Below are 19,265 nucleotides of genomic sequence, written 5' to 3'. Positions count from 1 at the left end.
TAAGGAGCACTTCCTAAAAACCCATTAAACTACAAAAAACTAACATGTATCTATAAATCATACTACTGGATTTTATGAATATCGGTCCATAACTGGCCACAGGCTCAAAATTAATTAAATGCGAAAATGTATAAAAATTTTGTGATATTTTTTAAGTTTGGCTATTTTATTGTATTTTTCTTCACTTGTGGATGAATAAGCAAATTGTTGAGCCAATCGGGTAACGTTAACCAATTATTTAAGGCCTTATTCATAATCAATTTTTAAATTTATTACAGGTTTATTAAACAAATTTTGTATGGAAATTCTGTTTTATAAACCATTAATAAAATTAAAAATTGATTATGAATAAGGCGGTAAGTATATAAATTGTTAAATATGATACGTTATAATAGGAAAGACTGTTGAAAATAGTAAGAATCTGTAGTTATTTCAATTATAAATTGCTGAGTTAGGTAACATTTTCATACATTGTTATTTTCGTTTAGAAAGTTCTGAATAAAAATTAAAAGAACATGATTTTTGTTTTTGATAACAAATAAAAAACAATATATATATATATCTTTATTTATTTAGTTTTAAGAATAAGATTATTTTACTTCTTTTTTTTAACAAATTTAGTTTTTAGTTTTAATTGTCTAAAATTCCAATTCACTTGAGTTACAATTATGCCTAAAGTATTGTTTAATATATTACTTTATAGACGACTGCAGTCTTTAAAGCTTTCTTGTAATCTTCCCTTATTGTGTGTGTTGTTCTTTTTTATATAATCTTAAATTTTAAATTTAAATTTGATTTTGTTTGTTTGTGTTTTGTTTTAAATTAATTTAGTAAAAAAGAATTTATTATAATTTTATATTTAAATACATACATGTAGTTAATAAATGTTTGTTGTAGTTAATTTAATATGGATTTTTGTGTATAATGTAACCATGTATATATATATTTAATATTTATAATATTATTTTGTTTATCTGCTGAAAATATTTAAAATTTCAGCTTAAGAAGAATCTTACTTAAAAACTAAAGTGTATAATATATTTATATAGTTTTTTTTTTACATTTTTTATTTTTTTTAGTAATAATTTCATTTTTTTTATATTTTATTTAATAGTTAATTTCTTTTCATTTTATATAATATTTTTTACAAATTCACAGTTTATATCATAAAAATATCTTAAACTTAGTCTTAAGAGAATTTTAATATTTCGACAATTTGAGCAATTAGCACCGATGTTACCACAACCATTGACCAGCATCCTTGTATTGGAAGTTTTAACACTAGAAATCATCATGCCAGTATTGCTAATACGTTTTGAAGTCGTAGTGGTGAGGGTTGTGATGGTGGTGGATGTAATGTTGGGGTCCTTGATAGTTGTGGCCATGTTATCGATAGTAATTGTTTCATTATTAGCATTATCATTATCATAATCGTAATCATCATCATTGTTTTCATTTTGAACTCTTGGAATTCCATGTTTTTGCTTTTTAAATTCATAATAATTATAATCTAGTTGTTGTCTATTATATTGCAATTGCTGTTCTGGGTGATGTTGCTTATCATTTTCACAGATTATTTTTGTTGCCTTGGCTTTTGTTTTTTTATTATATGTTTTATTTAAGTTTTTATCCTCCGCTACTGGTTCCATCATCGACATTTCCGTTCCTATTGTTGTTATTGTTGTTGCTGGCATTGATGCCCTTTCTTCTGATGACATGGCCATCGTTGACGATAGATGTCTATTGATTAATACAATATATCAGACACATATTGCACATTGCTAGTGGCAGTGTTCAGTGACATCAACAATCACCGACTTTTTCCAACAGAATAGAAAATAGCCGACACCGGCACCCAACACCACCGCTATACACAGCCAAACATTGTAGGTCATGAATATCAACATCAGCAGGAATGATACAGTGACCTGCACTATATGTAAAAATGTTTGGAAGACATGATTCAACGATAACATTGTGGGACTGCAACACACATAAATGAGGGGGGAAGAAATAAAAAAAAAATAGAAATTAAAATTAATAAAGTGAATTAATTTTGTGTAAAATATTGTTTTGAAATCTAAATTTTTAATAAAAGAAAAAAAAAAGAAAATATTTACTATACAATGGATGCAGGTTTACATTTACACATCAAATTTACAAGGTAAAATTATGCCACAGATTTTTGGTACCCTAAAAAATAAAATCTAATCGAAATCTATTCCACCTGCCGAACTTATGAAAGTGATAATTGGTTTTAAATAAGAATACGTATACAAATATAAAAAGGTTTACATAAATTTGACCTAGATTTCCAGCTAAACTCCAAATCAAAGTTTAAATGAGACTACAAAAAAAAAAAAAAAAAAAATTTGACAATTTGTCCTCTCAACGAACAATTTCTTGTCAGCACCTGAATTTGTCTCATTTGGACAACTCTTGTTGATGTTATGTTCTTGTGTGAACAACGTTGTGAGAACATTTGTACGCACAACGATGTCTGCCATAAATGGCATTTTCACACAAAAAGGTCGCCAGTTAAAAAAAATAGTGCCAGTTCACATACGTCAAGTTTACTTGCGCAAGTCTTGAGTTTGTAGATGAGAGAGGAGAGGAGATTGGAACGATTTTCTTCTTTGTCTTCATTTCTCTTCTATAAACTCAAGTTTTTCTCATGAAAACTTGACGTGTGTGAACCATCACTTACAAAGAAAATAATGAACATCGATACGTTTTCACTACACAAATGAACATGTACAGTATTGGCCATTACAAAAGCACTCGCTCAATGGATTTTTTCAAATCATAAAAAATATTCAATTAACAAATCAGTTTTTTCCAGGCTCATTACATTTTTTGCAGATATGCGACCATATCACCGGTGCACTCTGGAGGACGCCCACGAAAAAAACACGATATGATGTTATTGATCAAAAGAACAATACAAAAAGATCCTACAGCATCAGCTAGTCAAGTAAGAACATGTTTATGATTATGCGTTAGCGAAAGAACAATCCGGAGAAAATCTGTATTATTCTGCCGACGAATAGCAAACAAACCGTTTATATAAGCGAGGTTAGGTTAGGTTCCATGGGCAGCCGCTCCTCAAAGCAGCTCACTTGGGTCCATTCAAATCTGATCCCATTGTGATACCCAAGGGGTAGACAGCAGGGTATTTACAATACCTTCGTTGACTCCAAATTAAACCAACCAGATTCCCGGATGAGGGGGTAGATTCGTCTGAGGTTCGTCCAAGCATGATAGGAATGGAAGTCCGAGGATGCGTTTCCTCAAGTTTGTCAGAGCCGGGCATTGGCAGAAAAGGTGATACACAGTCTCTTCCTCTTCATCAATGACAGCTTCTACAGTAATCATTGTACAGTAGGCCCATTCTTCTAGCATGTGTCCCGATTAAACAGTGTCCTGCAATAAAGGAGACAATTAGCCTTATTTGCTCACTACGGTTATCTATAAGTAGATTCGTCCTGCAGGCATCATATGCGGGCCAAGTCGACCTCGCTGTAGCACAGGAAGGTTCATTAGTCCAACTGTTTTGTGCAGTCTCATATAGTTTCTGCTGAACATACATCTTGCATTTGGCAAGGGAAATACCAGAAAAGGGGTCGATCGCCTCCTCACTCATCATCGCACCCCTTTTGACCAAATCATCTGCTATACAATTACCCTGATTTCCATCATGTCCAGGGACCCATATAAGCGTTATCTTAAGGTTAACACCCACTGTTCCGTTAACGGCAGCCTTGCTGTCAGTAAATATACATATATCACCAGATATTCGATAATACCTCAGCCAGTTGGATGCACGATTAATGGCAGTAATTTCCGCCTGAAGAGCAGTACAGAAGTTATATAGCCTAAAGTAGGATTTTATCCCAAAGTTTTCAATATAGAAACCTCCACCGATGCTGTTTCCCCTATTAGAGCCACCAGTGCCTATTCGGGATCATAATATGGAAATGCCTATTGAAAAAAGATTTTGCGATCCAGTAATCGACATTACCATGTATATGCCCATAGTAATTCAGTATCCTAGAGTGTCCAAGGTCCTAACAAGACCACGAACAACACGCATTTAGTATCACAGCAGAGTTGAGAGCCCTTTGTATCCGCTGTTAACCAGATTAGAATAGTAAAAAGTGCCTTAGACGAAGTAGACCTTATAGCGCCTGTAATCAGTATCGTAATAGTCCTTAGAACTCGTTCAACGGCCTTCCGGTGAGTAGCATTATCCAAGGCCTGCCACCACACCAATACTCCATAGAACAAGATGAGTTTGACGACTGCTTTGAAGATTCAATTGATACCTTTCGGCATAATACCCCAGTTAGTACCAATTGCCTTAGAGATGAGTTCAGTCGGAATGGTCATTCTCAGGAATACATCAATCACCCTTTCTAGGGTTTTCAGCAAAATGGATGCGAGACTAATTGGTCTGTAATCCTTTGGTTTAGTATGAGTCGTCTTACCTCCTTTAGGAATGAAGACTACTTTACACCTCGTCCACCATGTAGGAATATAGGTCCATCTGATATACGCTGTGTATATGTTAATGAGCAATGGTACAACTATTTCTTCATTCTTCTGAAGATCAGCTGGAATAATGCCACCCGGACCAGGGAATTCTTTCTCTGTTCACCGGAACAGAGTTTTCGCACGGAGCAACGGAATCAGCAGCCCCATTCACAGTTTCACCGTAAACTGGGAGGCAGCCTGGGAAATGAGTGTCTAGTAGGACCTCAAGTGTTACCTTGCTATTCAGAGTCCATCTACCACAGGGTTTCTGAATATAGATTGGTACAACCGGAGAGGTTGATAAAATTTTACGTAATCGGTTAGTCTCAGAGGATCCTTCCACGCCGCTACTGAAGTCCCTCCAGGCTTTCCCTTTCGCATTCCTCGTAAGGTTTTTGAAGAAATTCAATGAGGACTTGTATGCCGGCCAGTTCCCCAACCTCTTTGCCTCGTTGAACAGTTTACAACACGTCCTCCTGGCGTGTGCTATTTCAGGATTCCATCATGGAGACTTATTCCTACCTCTGCGGATGATCGGCCTACAGGCCAGGTTAGTAGCCAATTGGAACACTTCTGTAAGTGTCTCAACTACTAACTCAATATATAAGCTAAGAACAAGAAAGCTAGACTGGAGTTTAACAAAGCCCACATCGACTGGAGTGCCCAATAATGGAAGACAGTACTGTTCTCTGAGGAATTCAAATACAACTTAAATAGTTCCGAATAAGGCGTGTACACAAACCAAAAGGAGAAAGACTGAATCCTAAGTATTGCAAGGAACAATTAAACATGGGGATACAATGTAATGGTCTGGGGTTGCTTTTCTGTTCAAAGAATTGGGCCAATTCATAAAATTGATGGGATTATGGATCTGCTCATGTACCGTGATATATCGAAAGATGTAATGTTGTCTTATGCCAGTGAAGAGATGCCACTTATAGGGAACTTCCAACAGGATAACTATCCTAAGCACATCTCCAAAGTTTGTAAGACTTGGCTACACAGCAATAAGATTCAAGCATGTTTCCCTTAAAACAATATAAATATCTTAACAAATCAAGAAACAAAATTCAGGTGAATTTCTGAGAAATAATACCACGCAAATACCTCATTAAGTATTACTATAATCGATTTTCTTTCCACAAATGAAATAAAATTACGTACATACGTAAGCAAAGCATACTTTTAGTTATTGGAAATTCCTATAAAACTTGTGCATATTTATAGGGGAATGTGTGAGGTTATGGCGAATAGTAATAAAAGAGCACAGTAAAATATCTATAAACATACATATCTACCTACGTACGTACATACATACATTCAACTAAAACACTTGTTGCTGACATTACAAAGAAATAAAGAAGCAATAATCAGACGGGAACAAGCAGCCAGACAGACATACTGAATGACAGATAGTTAGACAGCAGAGAGTGCAAATTCAATTGTACATACGTAGTATTTGTTTGTAACATAACTATTGTATTAAATTCAGGAATAATTTTTCATTTTCAACTTTAGTTAGATAACATTGAGCTGCTAAACAAGTACTAAACGTAAAAAGTACTTTCTGGTTGTCAGTATCTTTTCAAAATCTTTCAATTATCTTTCTCTAATTCAACTTCAATTAGGTGGTATCTATAGGGCCGAATAGTTTGGTTGCCATTATATTTTATCTTTTTAGATAGTTTTAGCGTATTATTTTATTAACAAGGTACTTGACACTTGCAAAGATATGTTACTTTGTAATCTTTTTTAGTTATTAATTGGAGACTGACTAATCTAATATTGAAAGTACTTGCAGTACGTATTTAAGTGTTTGGAAATATTCGGCAATAATGAAAGATAATTGTATATTATGAATTTATTCGCTTAACTAATCGAAATTTGTATGATCAAGTTGAAAAATAAGTAATAAAAGTTTACAAAGACTTTCGAAGTTTCGGGTTGTTGTTGTTGTAGCAGCAGTGATTGCTGAGTTGACAGATATTGGTCGAGTGAACTTGGGTCATGTGGGTACGTAGAACCGGCTGTCGTGGGAATGAACCGGCTGCCAAGTTTCGGGTAGTGAATTATTACCCGTATAGCGAATCAATATTTCACATGAAATATGTTCCCTTTTCCCATTTTTTGTTCCTATACTTTGTTCATGTTGTCCCCATGTTGTGAAATTTTTCGATGGAATTTTGTAAACAATAAATAGCTGTTACTAACAAAATCAACTATTGTGAATGAAAAGTTTAGGGGAATATCACGATAGCAATTTTCCCTTCGAGGGAAATGGATATTTCATAGGAACATAAATTGCACATGTTTTTCACGATAGGGGTGAATGATTTAAGTCTAAAACTAACACATACATCTGCTAGAATGAACTCTATTTTTTATGCAAGATTTAGAACATAAAAAACCAGTAGTCAGTGGTATTTTGGAAAGTCCAGAATTCTCAGTTCCAAAATAGAATCCCAACTAAAAAACAAAGAACAACTACTAGAAAGAAAGTCAGAATGTTATTCAATCTTTATTGAAGCAATTCAGTGATGGAAAATAAATCTATTCTATAACAGAACTTGGATAACCTTTGTATTGTCCAACTGTTGTGCAAATATTGGGAGTTTGCATAAAAAATATTGTATTTGATTGAAAGACACGTGTTTGGTGACATTCATTCTGGAGAAATACAAAACTTCATCTCACGTTTTTCCAAATACAATTTCAAAGAAAGGAAACAAAGAACAAAAATAAGGAGGAAATAATGTAGACTATTATAATAATAATCACATGCATATAAATGACTTATTTGCAAAATAGATTAACTTTCTAAAGCAGAGAAAAGTGTAAAATATTTAGTTATTATTTAATTTTTGACAGGAAATAATCTAATCAAATGTAGAGAATGTTCATCTGTGGGTTTCTCACCAAAAATAAAAAAATCATATTCCTGAATAAATGAACAACCAGGAAACTGGCTAATGTATAACGAAACATGATTCGGCAATCAAATATTGATAGTACAAAAGCCATTAACATAACAATCGCCTTTAAACCAACCTTGTTCAATGCACAAACTCTGCTCCTATTACACAATGAAAACTCCAACTACGTTTGGAAAATCGTTGCAGACATGAGGTCTCCACGCGCAATAAACTTGGAAATAATTATGTACTCAACTATCAAGAAATAATGTTCAGCATAAACTGTCAAATTTGCTTTTTTATTTTAAAATAGTGTTTATATTTTGCAAAACCAAAACAGAACAAATGTAATAATGTTAAAAAAGATAAATTAATCCGAAAAATCAAAAATCAATAAATAAAAATAGTAATAAAAATAAGAAATTACAAAAACAAATTTCATGAATACTTGTTCTCTACCCCTTGAGTATAAACATGAAGTTGGAAATACAATTCCGTTATTTTGCAGACATTATTTCTTATGTTAAGAATTAAAAATTACGCATGGAGACAGGAGGTAACATAACGCTATTTATACGATTCCAAAATCTAAAAAAGGTTATCATATTATATTCGGATGGATCCGAGATAAAGACAGAGTAAGATCCCTTAAAGGAATACACCTTCCAAGATGAAATCGGATTAAAAACAAATCTCTATCCTGAGTTAATCAATTTGCCAAATTAGTCAGTCAACCACATGTAGTTATTTAATATCTAATTGTTTACAAATACTCATAATAACACACATTCATATTTATACTGAGAAAATACAAAAGCACAAATAAAAATGTAACAAATTCGTAGAATTAGCTACCAGAATGTAATTTATAATTTAAGATTTAGTTTTTTTTTTATCAGCATAGACAGGATTTGCGTGCTTCCAATATAAGTATTTTTTTTTGTTATGAAAATACAAAGGCTATAATGAATTTTCTTTTAGATTTTATGTGTTTTTTACGTTTAAAACAAGTTCCGGTCCTAATGTTACATCCCAATCAGATTAGGGTTCCTAATTTCCCGGAATTTTTTCATTCTAGGGAAATATTTAAAAAAAAAAAACAGATCACTCACGGAAATTTTTGAATACTAATAGTTAATTTAATTAATTTTCATGGTTTAAATAAAAATTTGACTGTTTTTGTCACATATAAAATAGTTTTGGTTGTGATAAACGAATATATTGCTAATCAAATGATTTAGTCGTTTTGTTGGGGGTGACAAAAATTCAGTTATTTAAATTGTAATTTTTCTATGTGAACTGAGTTTCGAATCATACGATTGGCGACAAATCACCTTCAATATTTTGTATCTATGCAGAAATAATACTGTAACTTTAACTTTAGAAACCCTAAATCAACTTATATAATTTATTAGATTCACCTTAATTCTACATATGAAAATATTATCTGAATCAGTTATTAATAGTGTCCGATGGAAACCGGATTTACGTGCCGAAATGGACACAAAACATCGTTTAAAATGGATCTTTATACAACTCAAGTCATAATATATTTTATAATATGAATTGGACCCATACCAAAAGATTGTCACCGCCAAGCTTGACTATCTTAATGGTGTACTTGGGGTCCAGTCACTTACCCTTCGGCCGTCTTACAAATGTTCTCCCATCACAGGCTCTTGTTTAAATGTTATTTGGCTAATTGATGTTTTTTATTCAAATTTATAAAATCAAAATTAAATTTTAATTGATATAATTGATTAATCATTTGGTTAATCAGAAATGTTCATTAATCAGTATACATATTTATTAATCAGAATGTTTGATTAATCATACATCCCCAATTTTTACAGTACTTGATGTACGAATTGTTTCTTATATGTTTTGAAACTACTGATTTATCAATTGAATATTTATCACTCAGAAAGTTTTTTGCTTCAAGTCAAGCATTGAAATAGTTTTTTATGATGGTTAACTAATTAACTAATTGTTTTAAAAAATTAATGTGCGAAAAAATACAAAAGGAATTTACAAAAATAAAATAAATATTGAAAAAAAAACGGTGAAACATGATGATTTTTTACATCGTTTTCATACATATTATTTTTGTTTTAGTCTCCTTTCTGGCAGAAGTTTAAAAGACTCCATTGTATAAATGTATTTTTGTTTAACATGAAGCCTAAAATTTAATATATTTTAATAGAATACCTAGTAAATTTGAATTTAACCTAGAAATATACATTTATTTTTGGTAAAACTCATATTTTTGAAAACGGAAATTACATAATATAATTTTCAAAAATAATATTCATTATATTGTCTTAAACAATTTTTTCTAATTTTTCATTGAATTTTTTTTTAAATGATATTCCTAAAAATGCTGTAATAAGGGCCACTCTAATATATAGTTTTTGAAATTTTAAATTTAATGCAGAATAAAGAAATCGTGGGATTTTATTAACCAAATACGATGGCAACTCAATTACTAAATCAAATTTATTACATTAATTCACCTGTTTACAGAGAGCAAATGACAAACGCGCAAAAATACATATAATAAAAGAATGAATAAAAATTATTAACAGCAAAAAACAAAACATACAATACAAAAGAAAAACAAAAAACAAAAAAACACACACACACATGTTAACAGACACAGGACAAGGACATACAAAACAATGAAAAAATAATGAAAATATTCTCGAATAATGTTTCTCATATCGCTCAATTCAATGCAAAATCGTCATAACTCAAAAAAACATAGTTTCTAATTGAACGTTTTACTTCAGTTTATTTATTCGTTGATCATTATGATAGAGACAAAACATTATGATAGAGATGAAACAAAAAAATTTCGATATAAAAAAAAATTAATTTTTAGTTAAAAGGTTTTCCATGGCCATACGAAATTTAAAGTTCTCTAGAATTTCGAAATTAGCTTTTGTTTGTTTTATATATAAAGGATATTAATTTAAAAAAAGTGGAAAATTACACTCTCAGCTTTCCAAAGTTTATTTTTTCTAATTATTTCTCATCAAAATAATATATGTCATAGAAAATCGTCCTTGATCAAAGGATATCTTCCAATTTCCAAAGATTTTCCTTAAATATGAACCATTACCAGATTAACATAGGGGTATAGAATTTGGAAAAATGTATTTCCGTTTTGGTGAATATTTTTATATTTGATGTATGACTTAAAAATGTGGGATTTATAGAAGATGGCGTATCTCTTGAACGCGAATCTTGTTTTTAATAACTTATATGTCATTTTGAAGTTTACATATCCGTTGTTGTCAAACTCAACAAATCATTGGGAGCTACTCAAATCAGCAGCAGGATTCATACAAAAGCAGGAAAATTGGGTACCATACGAATTGAAGCCGAGAGACCTTGATGGCGATTTTGTATGTCCGAAATGATGTTAGAACGCTATAAAAGAAAATAATTTTTGCACCGAATAATAACTTGCGATAATAAATGGATGAATTACGATAACCCGAAGCGTAAGATATCGTATGTGAAGTCTAAAGTGGTTGGGAAGTTTTGCCTTACCCGCTTTATATTCCAGACCGTGCTCCATCCGACTACTGTTTGTTTCGATCTGTTCAGAACGGTCTCTCCTTGTTACGTTTCACTTTGGTACAGAGAATCTGACATTGGCTTGATTCGTTCTTGGCTTCAAAAAAGCAGCAGTTGCCAAAAAGATGGGAAAAAGTCATAGCTAACAATGGCCAATACTTTGAATATATTCATATTTTACAATGGTCCCGGATTTTTAAGTCATACACCCAATATATAGACATTAAAAAAAACGATATTTTAAGGAACATTTTATGGTATCAATTTATATTTTTGACATATTTAAAGGATGTTGTTTAAATTTATTTTCCTTCGGCATAATTATTATCTCGAGATCCTCTCGTGGTCCCAATCTGAATTTGTTATCTATACAAGTTAATAATTAAGGAAGCTCTTTAGAAAATGGAAGAAATCTTTTTTGAGATATCCTTTGTTCAAGTTCAATTTTTTACTTCAATATCCTCTCAGCAATAGAAAATGATTTTTTAGGAAAATATATTGGAATATTGTAAAAAGGCGACTTTACACCATTCTTATGTAAAATTTGAACTTTGAACAAAGAAAAAAGACCGAATTTAAAATTTTTGAGCATGACCATAAAGAACCTTTATAACGAATTTTAACAAATTTAGAACTTGTAAGTTCCGATGCCTTGTCGAAAATTTTTGTTTCTACCCTAAGCTAAAAAATGACAATTTTAAAAAATACATTTGGTCAATTCACAAGGTTTCTTATCATGTCATATTGTCATAATGTCCTAATATTTCACAATGGCTTTTATTGTTTTTCGAGCAAAAAATTTGCTAAAATAATACTACTCTGTATGCTATGTTTAAGAGTCGGATAAGCCGAGCTGCCGAGTCGTGATATATTAGGACATTATGATAATATGGCTGATAAGAGACCTTGTGAATTGACCAATTGAATTATTTGTTAGAATTTAGTCAATTAGACTGGAAAATGTTCACCTAGGTTCCAAAAACCAGCAAATTTCAAGTTATGACGTTAATGCAGGAAATGAGTGATATGTCATAATAAATATATTGTCATAATATTATACAGTACATAGAGAGTACTTACGGTTGTTTGTGTATTACTTCTCCGACATATCTACAGTTGTAAAAATTACAGATGATGCGTTTTTTTTACACACACACAAATTTTTAATGGTTGATGGAAATAAGCGATGAAAAGAGCATGACATTTTCAAGGAAAAATATATGTTTTAAAAAAGAGAGAAAAAAAGAAACACAAAATACATACATATATTGTAATTTACCAAAAATATAGTATTACAAGTCTACATTCGATCTAAAGTTGTTATATTGTACATATAACTAAAACACAAAAACTTACTGTACTGGTGAAGCACTAGGTTGGGGTGCAGGACGTTGGCCAGCTTCTGGGTTAGCTTGGGGGCCGGTTACCGGGCGATATTCCAACAGATTGTAGGTTTTCCAAAACAAAAATTCCCGATAGTATTTAAGGCCCTCGTACAAAAGAGCCATTATGAAAATGGCCAACATGGAACCCAACAAACCTCCCACACTATCTATTTTCCACCATTCAAATAAAATTGTTTCATTATAACCAAAATGGAACTGAAAGAAAGTTGCAATTAAGTGTTAATGTTAAATTTCAAAATATGTATTGTATGTAGGTACTTACAGACATCGACATGGCATGATGCAGCATGGTCTCACCACTACTAGCGGCTGGGGCATGATGGTGGTGCACAGGGGTCACATCATGATGCAAGTGTATATTGGCGGGCATTTCTGTGGTAGTGGTGGACGACATTATAGCTGAGTGATCCATTGTGGCGTGATCAGCTCCATGCATTGAATGATGCATTGAATGATCGGCTACAATTATTGGTATTTGTTTAAAGCAAATAAAAATTATTAAAATAAAAATAAAAAACCTATAACAAGTCTGCAATGGAATGAAAGAATTGAATACATATATAAAACCACTGTTGAATTACAAATAAAAAAAAATTGTATTTAATTAATACACTACAAAAAAATATTTGCAAAAAGTTAATTTAAAAAAAAAATCAAACGTTATAAATATTGTTCAAATACTTGCAATATTAATTCGATAAGGGAAGTATTAGTAGCGGAATAAACCTAATCCACATGGCTTTGTCAATGGGATTATTTCCTAAAATCTTAATAAATAATTTTGTAACCTAATAATTTTATAAAGAATGTATGTAGTTACAATAACCGAATGAAATAATTGTCATAGACTACCAGGAACCTCGATCTGTTAAGAAGTGTTAATCAACAATTTTCTCACAGTGATGAACTTTCCACAACAGTAGATACATTACAATGACTACACCATTTCCAATTGTATTTCAGAAATTTCTAATTGTATTTCAGAAATTTCCAATTGAAATTTCTAATATTTCTTTAACAACCGCAAAAGAGTTGATATTCGACAACACCTAGAAACTACTCAATGCCACTAATCCTAGAAATTATCCCTATTACAAATTTAACTATATAAAAGCCACTACAATTCGGAACAGCTTCTAGCGTGCCCTTCTAGTACAACGTAACTCTATAATATATTGGCCGGTTACAAATCCATACACAAAATTGACTGCTGAGGAATGTCCTAAGTGTACCAAAACTTTATTCAGGAATATCCAGCTGGCATTTTAGAAATTGACCCTACACCATCTATTATATTAGCTACTGTGTCCTCCTAGTTCAACGAAACTTTGTACTTAAAACAAGTAAGAGAGCTATATTTGGCTGTACGGAATCGTATATACCCGTCACCAAATTATACTTCAAAATAAAAATTTTAAATATTTTTAGGTAAACAAAATTTATTTTTTTTCCAAAGTAGATTTTTTAATTTTTTTGAAAAAACATTTTTTTCGAATTGTTTTTTTTAAATTTTTTTTATTTTTTTATTATTTAACGAAAAAAACATTTGGTGAAAAAAAAATTGGGTTAAAAAATATTTTTTACCGATTTGACCCATTGTAGGATTTTGGTCTTATATACGTCATTGCAAAGGTCTTTGAAATATCTATCATTAGATATCCATATTGTCTATATTAATGACTTAGTAATTCAGATATAGGTCAAAAATATGTCAAAAATCGAGGGGGCCAAATTACCGCATTCGCTATCGAATCGAAAAATAATTTCGATATCGAAATTATGATAAAATGTACTAAATTTCTTGCTCGATATCGAATGTCATAATCTCAAATAAGAAAATTATGATACATTTTACTCGATATCGAATGCGGTAATTTGGCCCCTGGGTTTTTCCTTATATCTCAGCCATTTGTGGACCGATTTTCTCGATTTTAAATAGCAACCGAGCCGGAATTCCAGAGATATTGATCATACATCAATCGTGTATGTAAGTTATTTGGGGGCTTCGGAAAGTTGATTTCAACAGACAGACGGCCATGGCTTAATCGACTCCGCTATCTATAAGGATCGAGCATATATACTTTATAGGGTCGGAAAATTATATTGTGGAAATTACAAAGGGAATGACAAACTTAAATATACCCTTCTCACGAGGTGAAGGGTATAAAAATAGATACAGAAAATTGGTTATCGAAGAATGTTCAGTTGTCATTTTGCATGTCCATGATATCTCAAATGTTATGCTGCTGTATTATAATAACCGGAAAATTTCGGTTCCAATACTAGTCGAATTTGTTGATTTTAGTCAAAACTTGATATAGTTCAAAGAGCTTTGTTCTAGTACTAGTCAGATAAGCAGGTTTTATTCAGAATTAGTCGAAAAAGGAGTACCAATACCTCCATCGATTATTAAAAGCCCATTAGTGAATCATCTCGAAATTAAGTAAACTATATTTAGGCGAATTGTACTTGAAATTCCAATGAAAATTTGTGTCTTAGGGCAAAAACTCCGTATTTTTACAACAATCCACAGCGCAACGATAAATAGGAGATGTAAAACAGAATAGTTGAATTTTACGATAAAATATGAAAATAAATTAATAACATTTAATTTGAGTTATTTATTAAACAAAAATTATCACCAGAGATTATCAACTGTGAGCGAAATTAACTCAAGTTCCAAAAATATCAATACCATTCGAATTCATTTATAATTATGGGCTGAATTTGGATGCAGTGGGAATGTGCTATAAACTTCTTACTTTGTCTATTAAATAATATTTTTACAAATATTTTTTTAAGTGTATTCAAATATTTAATTATTAATACCTAATTTTGATTACACTGAAAATTGAACTAGATATATGTATGATTATATTCAGAAAATTATTTATTAATTTTTGTTTTTCAATTCAACAATGGCCTTATATTTTAAAAGAAATTAGTATTAAAAATCAACAAGTAAGCAATAATATTTACCATGATTTTCCAGAGTATGTTGCGAATGATCCATCATTTATTAAAAATGAAAACGTTGTAATTTCCTGTGTAATTATTTTGCAGTTAAACAAATTTGCTGAAAGAATAAGAAAGAAAATTATTAATTATTTTCATTATACAAAATATTACAAAACTGCAAATCTATGATATTATTTTGACATTGTCATAAAGTTTTTAAATTCACCCCTTGTCTATACTTGACAAATATTTATCATAACAATTAATGACGTTTGTTGTCAAGACAAAGTTATCTAAGCAAAAGCACTAACAATTTTATTATAAGCAATAATACTAATTAATGGAGACTTTATCTTGTCAACTATTTTGACGTTTATCATGACAAAAATTTATCAGGTATAGACAACTGACATTTAAAAATACTGCACTTAAATTATTTAATATAAATATTTTTAAAACCGTATCCTTTTTATACTTTTCATGTTTGTTTTTTTAATCAATTGCAAATTGTTGTGAAAATTTTGTATAATTATTATAATCAATTATGCGTACGAATAATGTAAAATATATTAAAATGCATGTGCATAATTAAAAAGAACACAAAACAGTTGTGAAGATTTGCATACACGTACTAATTAATGAAAAACTCCCCGTTCACTTTAACAAAAAAATCAAGCACATTTTTTTCATATGCAGCTCGTATAATTTTAATAGTAATTTAATAGAGCAGAATACATACGATGTAGATATACATATCAAATTAATAAATATCTAGCAAAAACTTGGTAATGACTTGCAGTTACTAAACAACTATCTTTTCAATGACTACTTCATACCGTCTGCATTACTTAGAAGTAGTATGATAATTTCTGACATATAATCTGATATATAGTACTTTTTTACAAAATTCAAAACTAATTCATTATAAAATTCATTCATAAGCGGACGTGATAATGACTTAAATCCCTATTTGTAAGCGAACATGGGAAGTACTTGCCAAATAATAAGTAGTGAAGAGTAAATACATTTTAAGTCATTACTGTGCATTGTAAGTTTTAGCTGGGTACTTTTTAAAAAAGCCAATTTTTAGGCATAGCACTTCATTATGTCATGTATCTAAATCAGTGGTCGGCACCCACAGCCACAAGGGGATGGAAAGTATTTTTTACAATCTCAGAGTACTAAAATTTAAAATTTTAATTGTTTTCATAGAAGTGGTGCAAAACGTGTATAAAAATACTTTTATTCACAAGATATTCTGTTGTACACAAGGTCCATTAATGTGGTCTACAACAATACAAAAACATAAAGTACAAGAAAGAGAGCTATATTCGGCTGTGCCGAATCTTATATACACTTCACCAAATTATACTTAAAAATACAAATTTTAAATATTTTTGGGTAAAGAAAATTTATTTTTTTTCCAAAGTAGTTTTTTTTAATTTTTTGGAAAAAAAATTTCGAATTGTTTTTTTAAATATTATTTTTTTTGTTTTTTAAATATTTAGCGAAAAAAAACTTTTGGTGAAAAAAAAAATTCGGGTTAAAAAATATTTTTTCCGATTTTGATCCATTGTAGGTCCAACTTACTATGGTCTTATATACGTCATTGCAAAGGTCTTTGAAATATCTATCATTAGATATCCATATTGTCTATATTAATTACTTAGTAATCCAGATATAGGTCAAAATCTAGGTTGTCCTGGTTTTTTGCTTATATCTCAGCCATTTGTGGACCGATTTTAAATAGCAACCGAGCCCGAAGAATTCCAGAGATATTTTGATGTATGAATCGTGTATGTAAGTTATTTGGGGGCTTCAGAAAGTTGATTTCAACAGACAGACGAACACACAGACGGACATGGCTTAATCGACTCCGCTATCTATAAGGATCCATAATATATATACTTTACTAGCTGTCCCGGCAAACGTTGTTCTGCCATAGCTCACACAAAGTTTGAAAACTCCCGCTATAATAGTACTCCAGATATGCAATAATAAATTTTTACTTTGTATGGGAGGTGCCATGCCCATTGTGCTTATATAGGTCAATTGTGAATATAAACCAATGAGTGGGTCCCTCTCAAACACACACAACAAATTTCATCGAAATCGGCCCAACCGTTAAGGAGGAGTTCAGTTACTAACACACGTACAGAAGAATTATATATATAAAGATAGGGTCGGAAATGAAAAATGTAGAAATTACAAACGGAATTACAAACTTATATATACCCTTCTCACGAAGGTGAAGGGTATAAAAACAGGCATTTTGTCGAGTTTCGGGAAATTTTCTATTTATAGTCAAGTTTTGGGAAAATTAATATCTATAGTCAAGTTTCGGGAAATTTGTTTTGTAGTCATGTTTCTGGAAATTGGCTATTTATAGTCAAGTTTTGGATATTTTGGTATTTATAGTCAAGTTTTGGGAAATTTGCTATTTATAGTCAAGTTTTGGAAAATTTCCTATTTATAGTCTTTTTTGGGAAATTTGCTATTAATAGTCAGTTTTCAAGAAATTTGCTATTTATAGCCCAGTTTCGGGAAATTTGTTACTTATAGTTAAGTTTCTGGAAATTTGCTATTTATAGTCATGTTTCGGGAAATTTGCTATTTATAGTCAAGTTTTGGAAATTTTGCTATTTATAGTCAAGTTTCTGGAAATTTGCTATTTATAGTCAAGTTTTGGAAATTTTGCTATTTATAGTCAAGTTTCTGGAAATTTGCTATTTATAGTCAAGTTTTATAAATTTTGCTATTTATAGTCAGATTTCAGGAAATTAGCTATTTATAGTCAAGTTATGGAAAATTTCCTATTAATAGTCAAGTTTTGGGAAATTTGCTAATAATAGTCAGGTTTCAAGAAATTTGCTATAGCCAAGTTTCGGGAAATTTGTTATTTATAGTCAAGTTTCGGGAAATTTGCTATTTATAGTCACGTTTCGGGAAATTTCCTATTTATAGTCAAGTTTTGGAAAAATTTTCTATTTATAGTCAAGTTTTGTAAATTTTGCTATTTATAGTCAGGTTTCAGGAAATTAGCAATTTATAGTCAAGTTTCGGGAAATTAGCTATTTATAGTCAAGTTTCGGGATATTTGCTATTTATAGTCACGTTTCGGGAAATTTCCTATTTATAGTCAAGTTTTGTAAATTTTGCTAATTATAGTCAGGTTTCAGGAAATTTGATATTTATAGTCAAGTTATGGAAAATTTGCTATTAATAGTCAGGTTTCAAGAAATTTGCTATTTATAGTCAAGTTTCGGGAAATTTGTTATTTATAGTCAAGTTTCAGGAAATTTGCTATTTATAGTCAAATTTTGTAAAAATTCCTATTTATAGTCAAGTTTCGAGAAATTTTCTATTTATATGCAAGTTTCGGGAAATTTGCTTTATAGAGAAGTTTCAGGAAATTTGCTATTTATAGTTAAGATTCGAGAAAGTTTTCTATAGAAAATTCCTTAGCTACAGCAGCTAAGGTCTAAAGGTAGTTATCCTGTTAAATTCTGAAAATGTTTTAAAAGTATGAAATGAGTCGCGGAAGTTCTATGATACTTTTGTATATGAAATAGTATCGAAAAAAGTATTTTCCGTTATGCCTTTAAAATTGAACATCTCTTTAGCTGTTTAAAAATTAAATTACGCTATTTTTCTCCTGATTACTGTACAAAAATTACCGCAACACATTGTTAAGGTTGCTTTACCTAATATGAGCTTGAAATTAATGCTCAAGTACATATACTACATGTTGCAAGTTATTGCATTCTAATTAAAAAAAAAAAAGATTTCTCTGCACACAAAACTATTTACAAAAAGTGTACGTGTTTTTATCTTTGTTGTTGTTTTGGTGTAACACAAACTTCTAGTAACTTTA

The 19,265-nt window shown here is 30.7% G+C and overlaps 1 protein-coding gene across 2 annotated transcripts in view; it reads right to left on the bottom strand.

Annotated features, from left to right (window-relative positions):
- Positions 1-519: 519 nt before the first annotated feature.
- Ctr1A (Copper transporter 1A) overlaps positions 520-19,265 on the bottom strand; it is a 71,738-nt gene continuing 52,992 nt past the window's right edge. Inside the window, exons 3-7 of one of the 2 annotated variants that reach the window (XM_065507184.1) lie at positions 15,413-15,509; positions 12,696-12,892; positions 12,384-12,628; positions 12,108-12,137; positions 520-1,983 (exon numbers count right to left, since the gene is read on the bottom strand). In XM_065507184.1, coding sequence (XP_065363256.1) covers positions 1,782-1,983; positions 12,108-12,137; positions 12,384-12,628; positions 12,696-12,892; positions 15,413-15,449 — 711 coding nt within the window. In that variant the 5' untranslated portion in view covers positions 15,450-15,509 and the 3' untranslated portion in view covers positions 520-1,781. The remainder of the gene's footprint in view (positions 1,984-12,107; positions 12,138-12,383; positions 12,629-12,695; positions 12,893-15,412; positions 15,510-19,265) is intronic. The other variant, XM_065507185.1, reaches the window with a different exon arrangement.

This window comes from Calliphora vicina, chromosome 4 (assembly GCF_958450345.1).
Source record: "Calliphora vicina chromosome 4, idCalVici1.1, whole genome shotgun sequence".
Taxonomy (NCBI): domain Eukaryota; kingdom Metazoa; phylum Arthropoda; class Insecta; order Diptera; family Calliphoridae; genus Calliphora; species Calliphora vicina.
The sequence above is the reverse complement of the archived record's forward strand: the minus strand, read 5'-3'. Positions and strand labels throughout refer to the sequence as shown.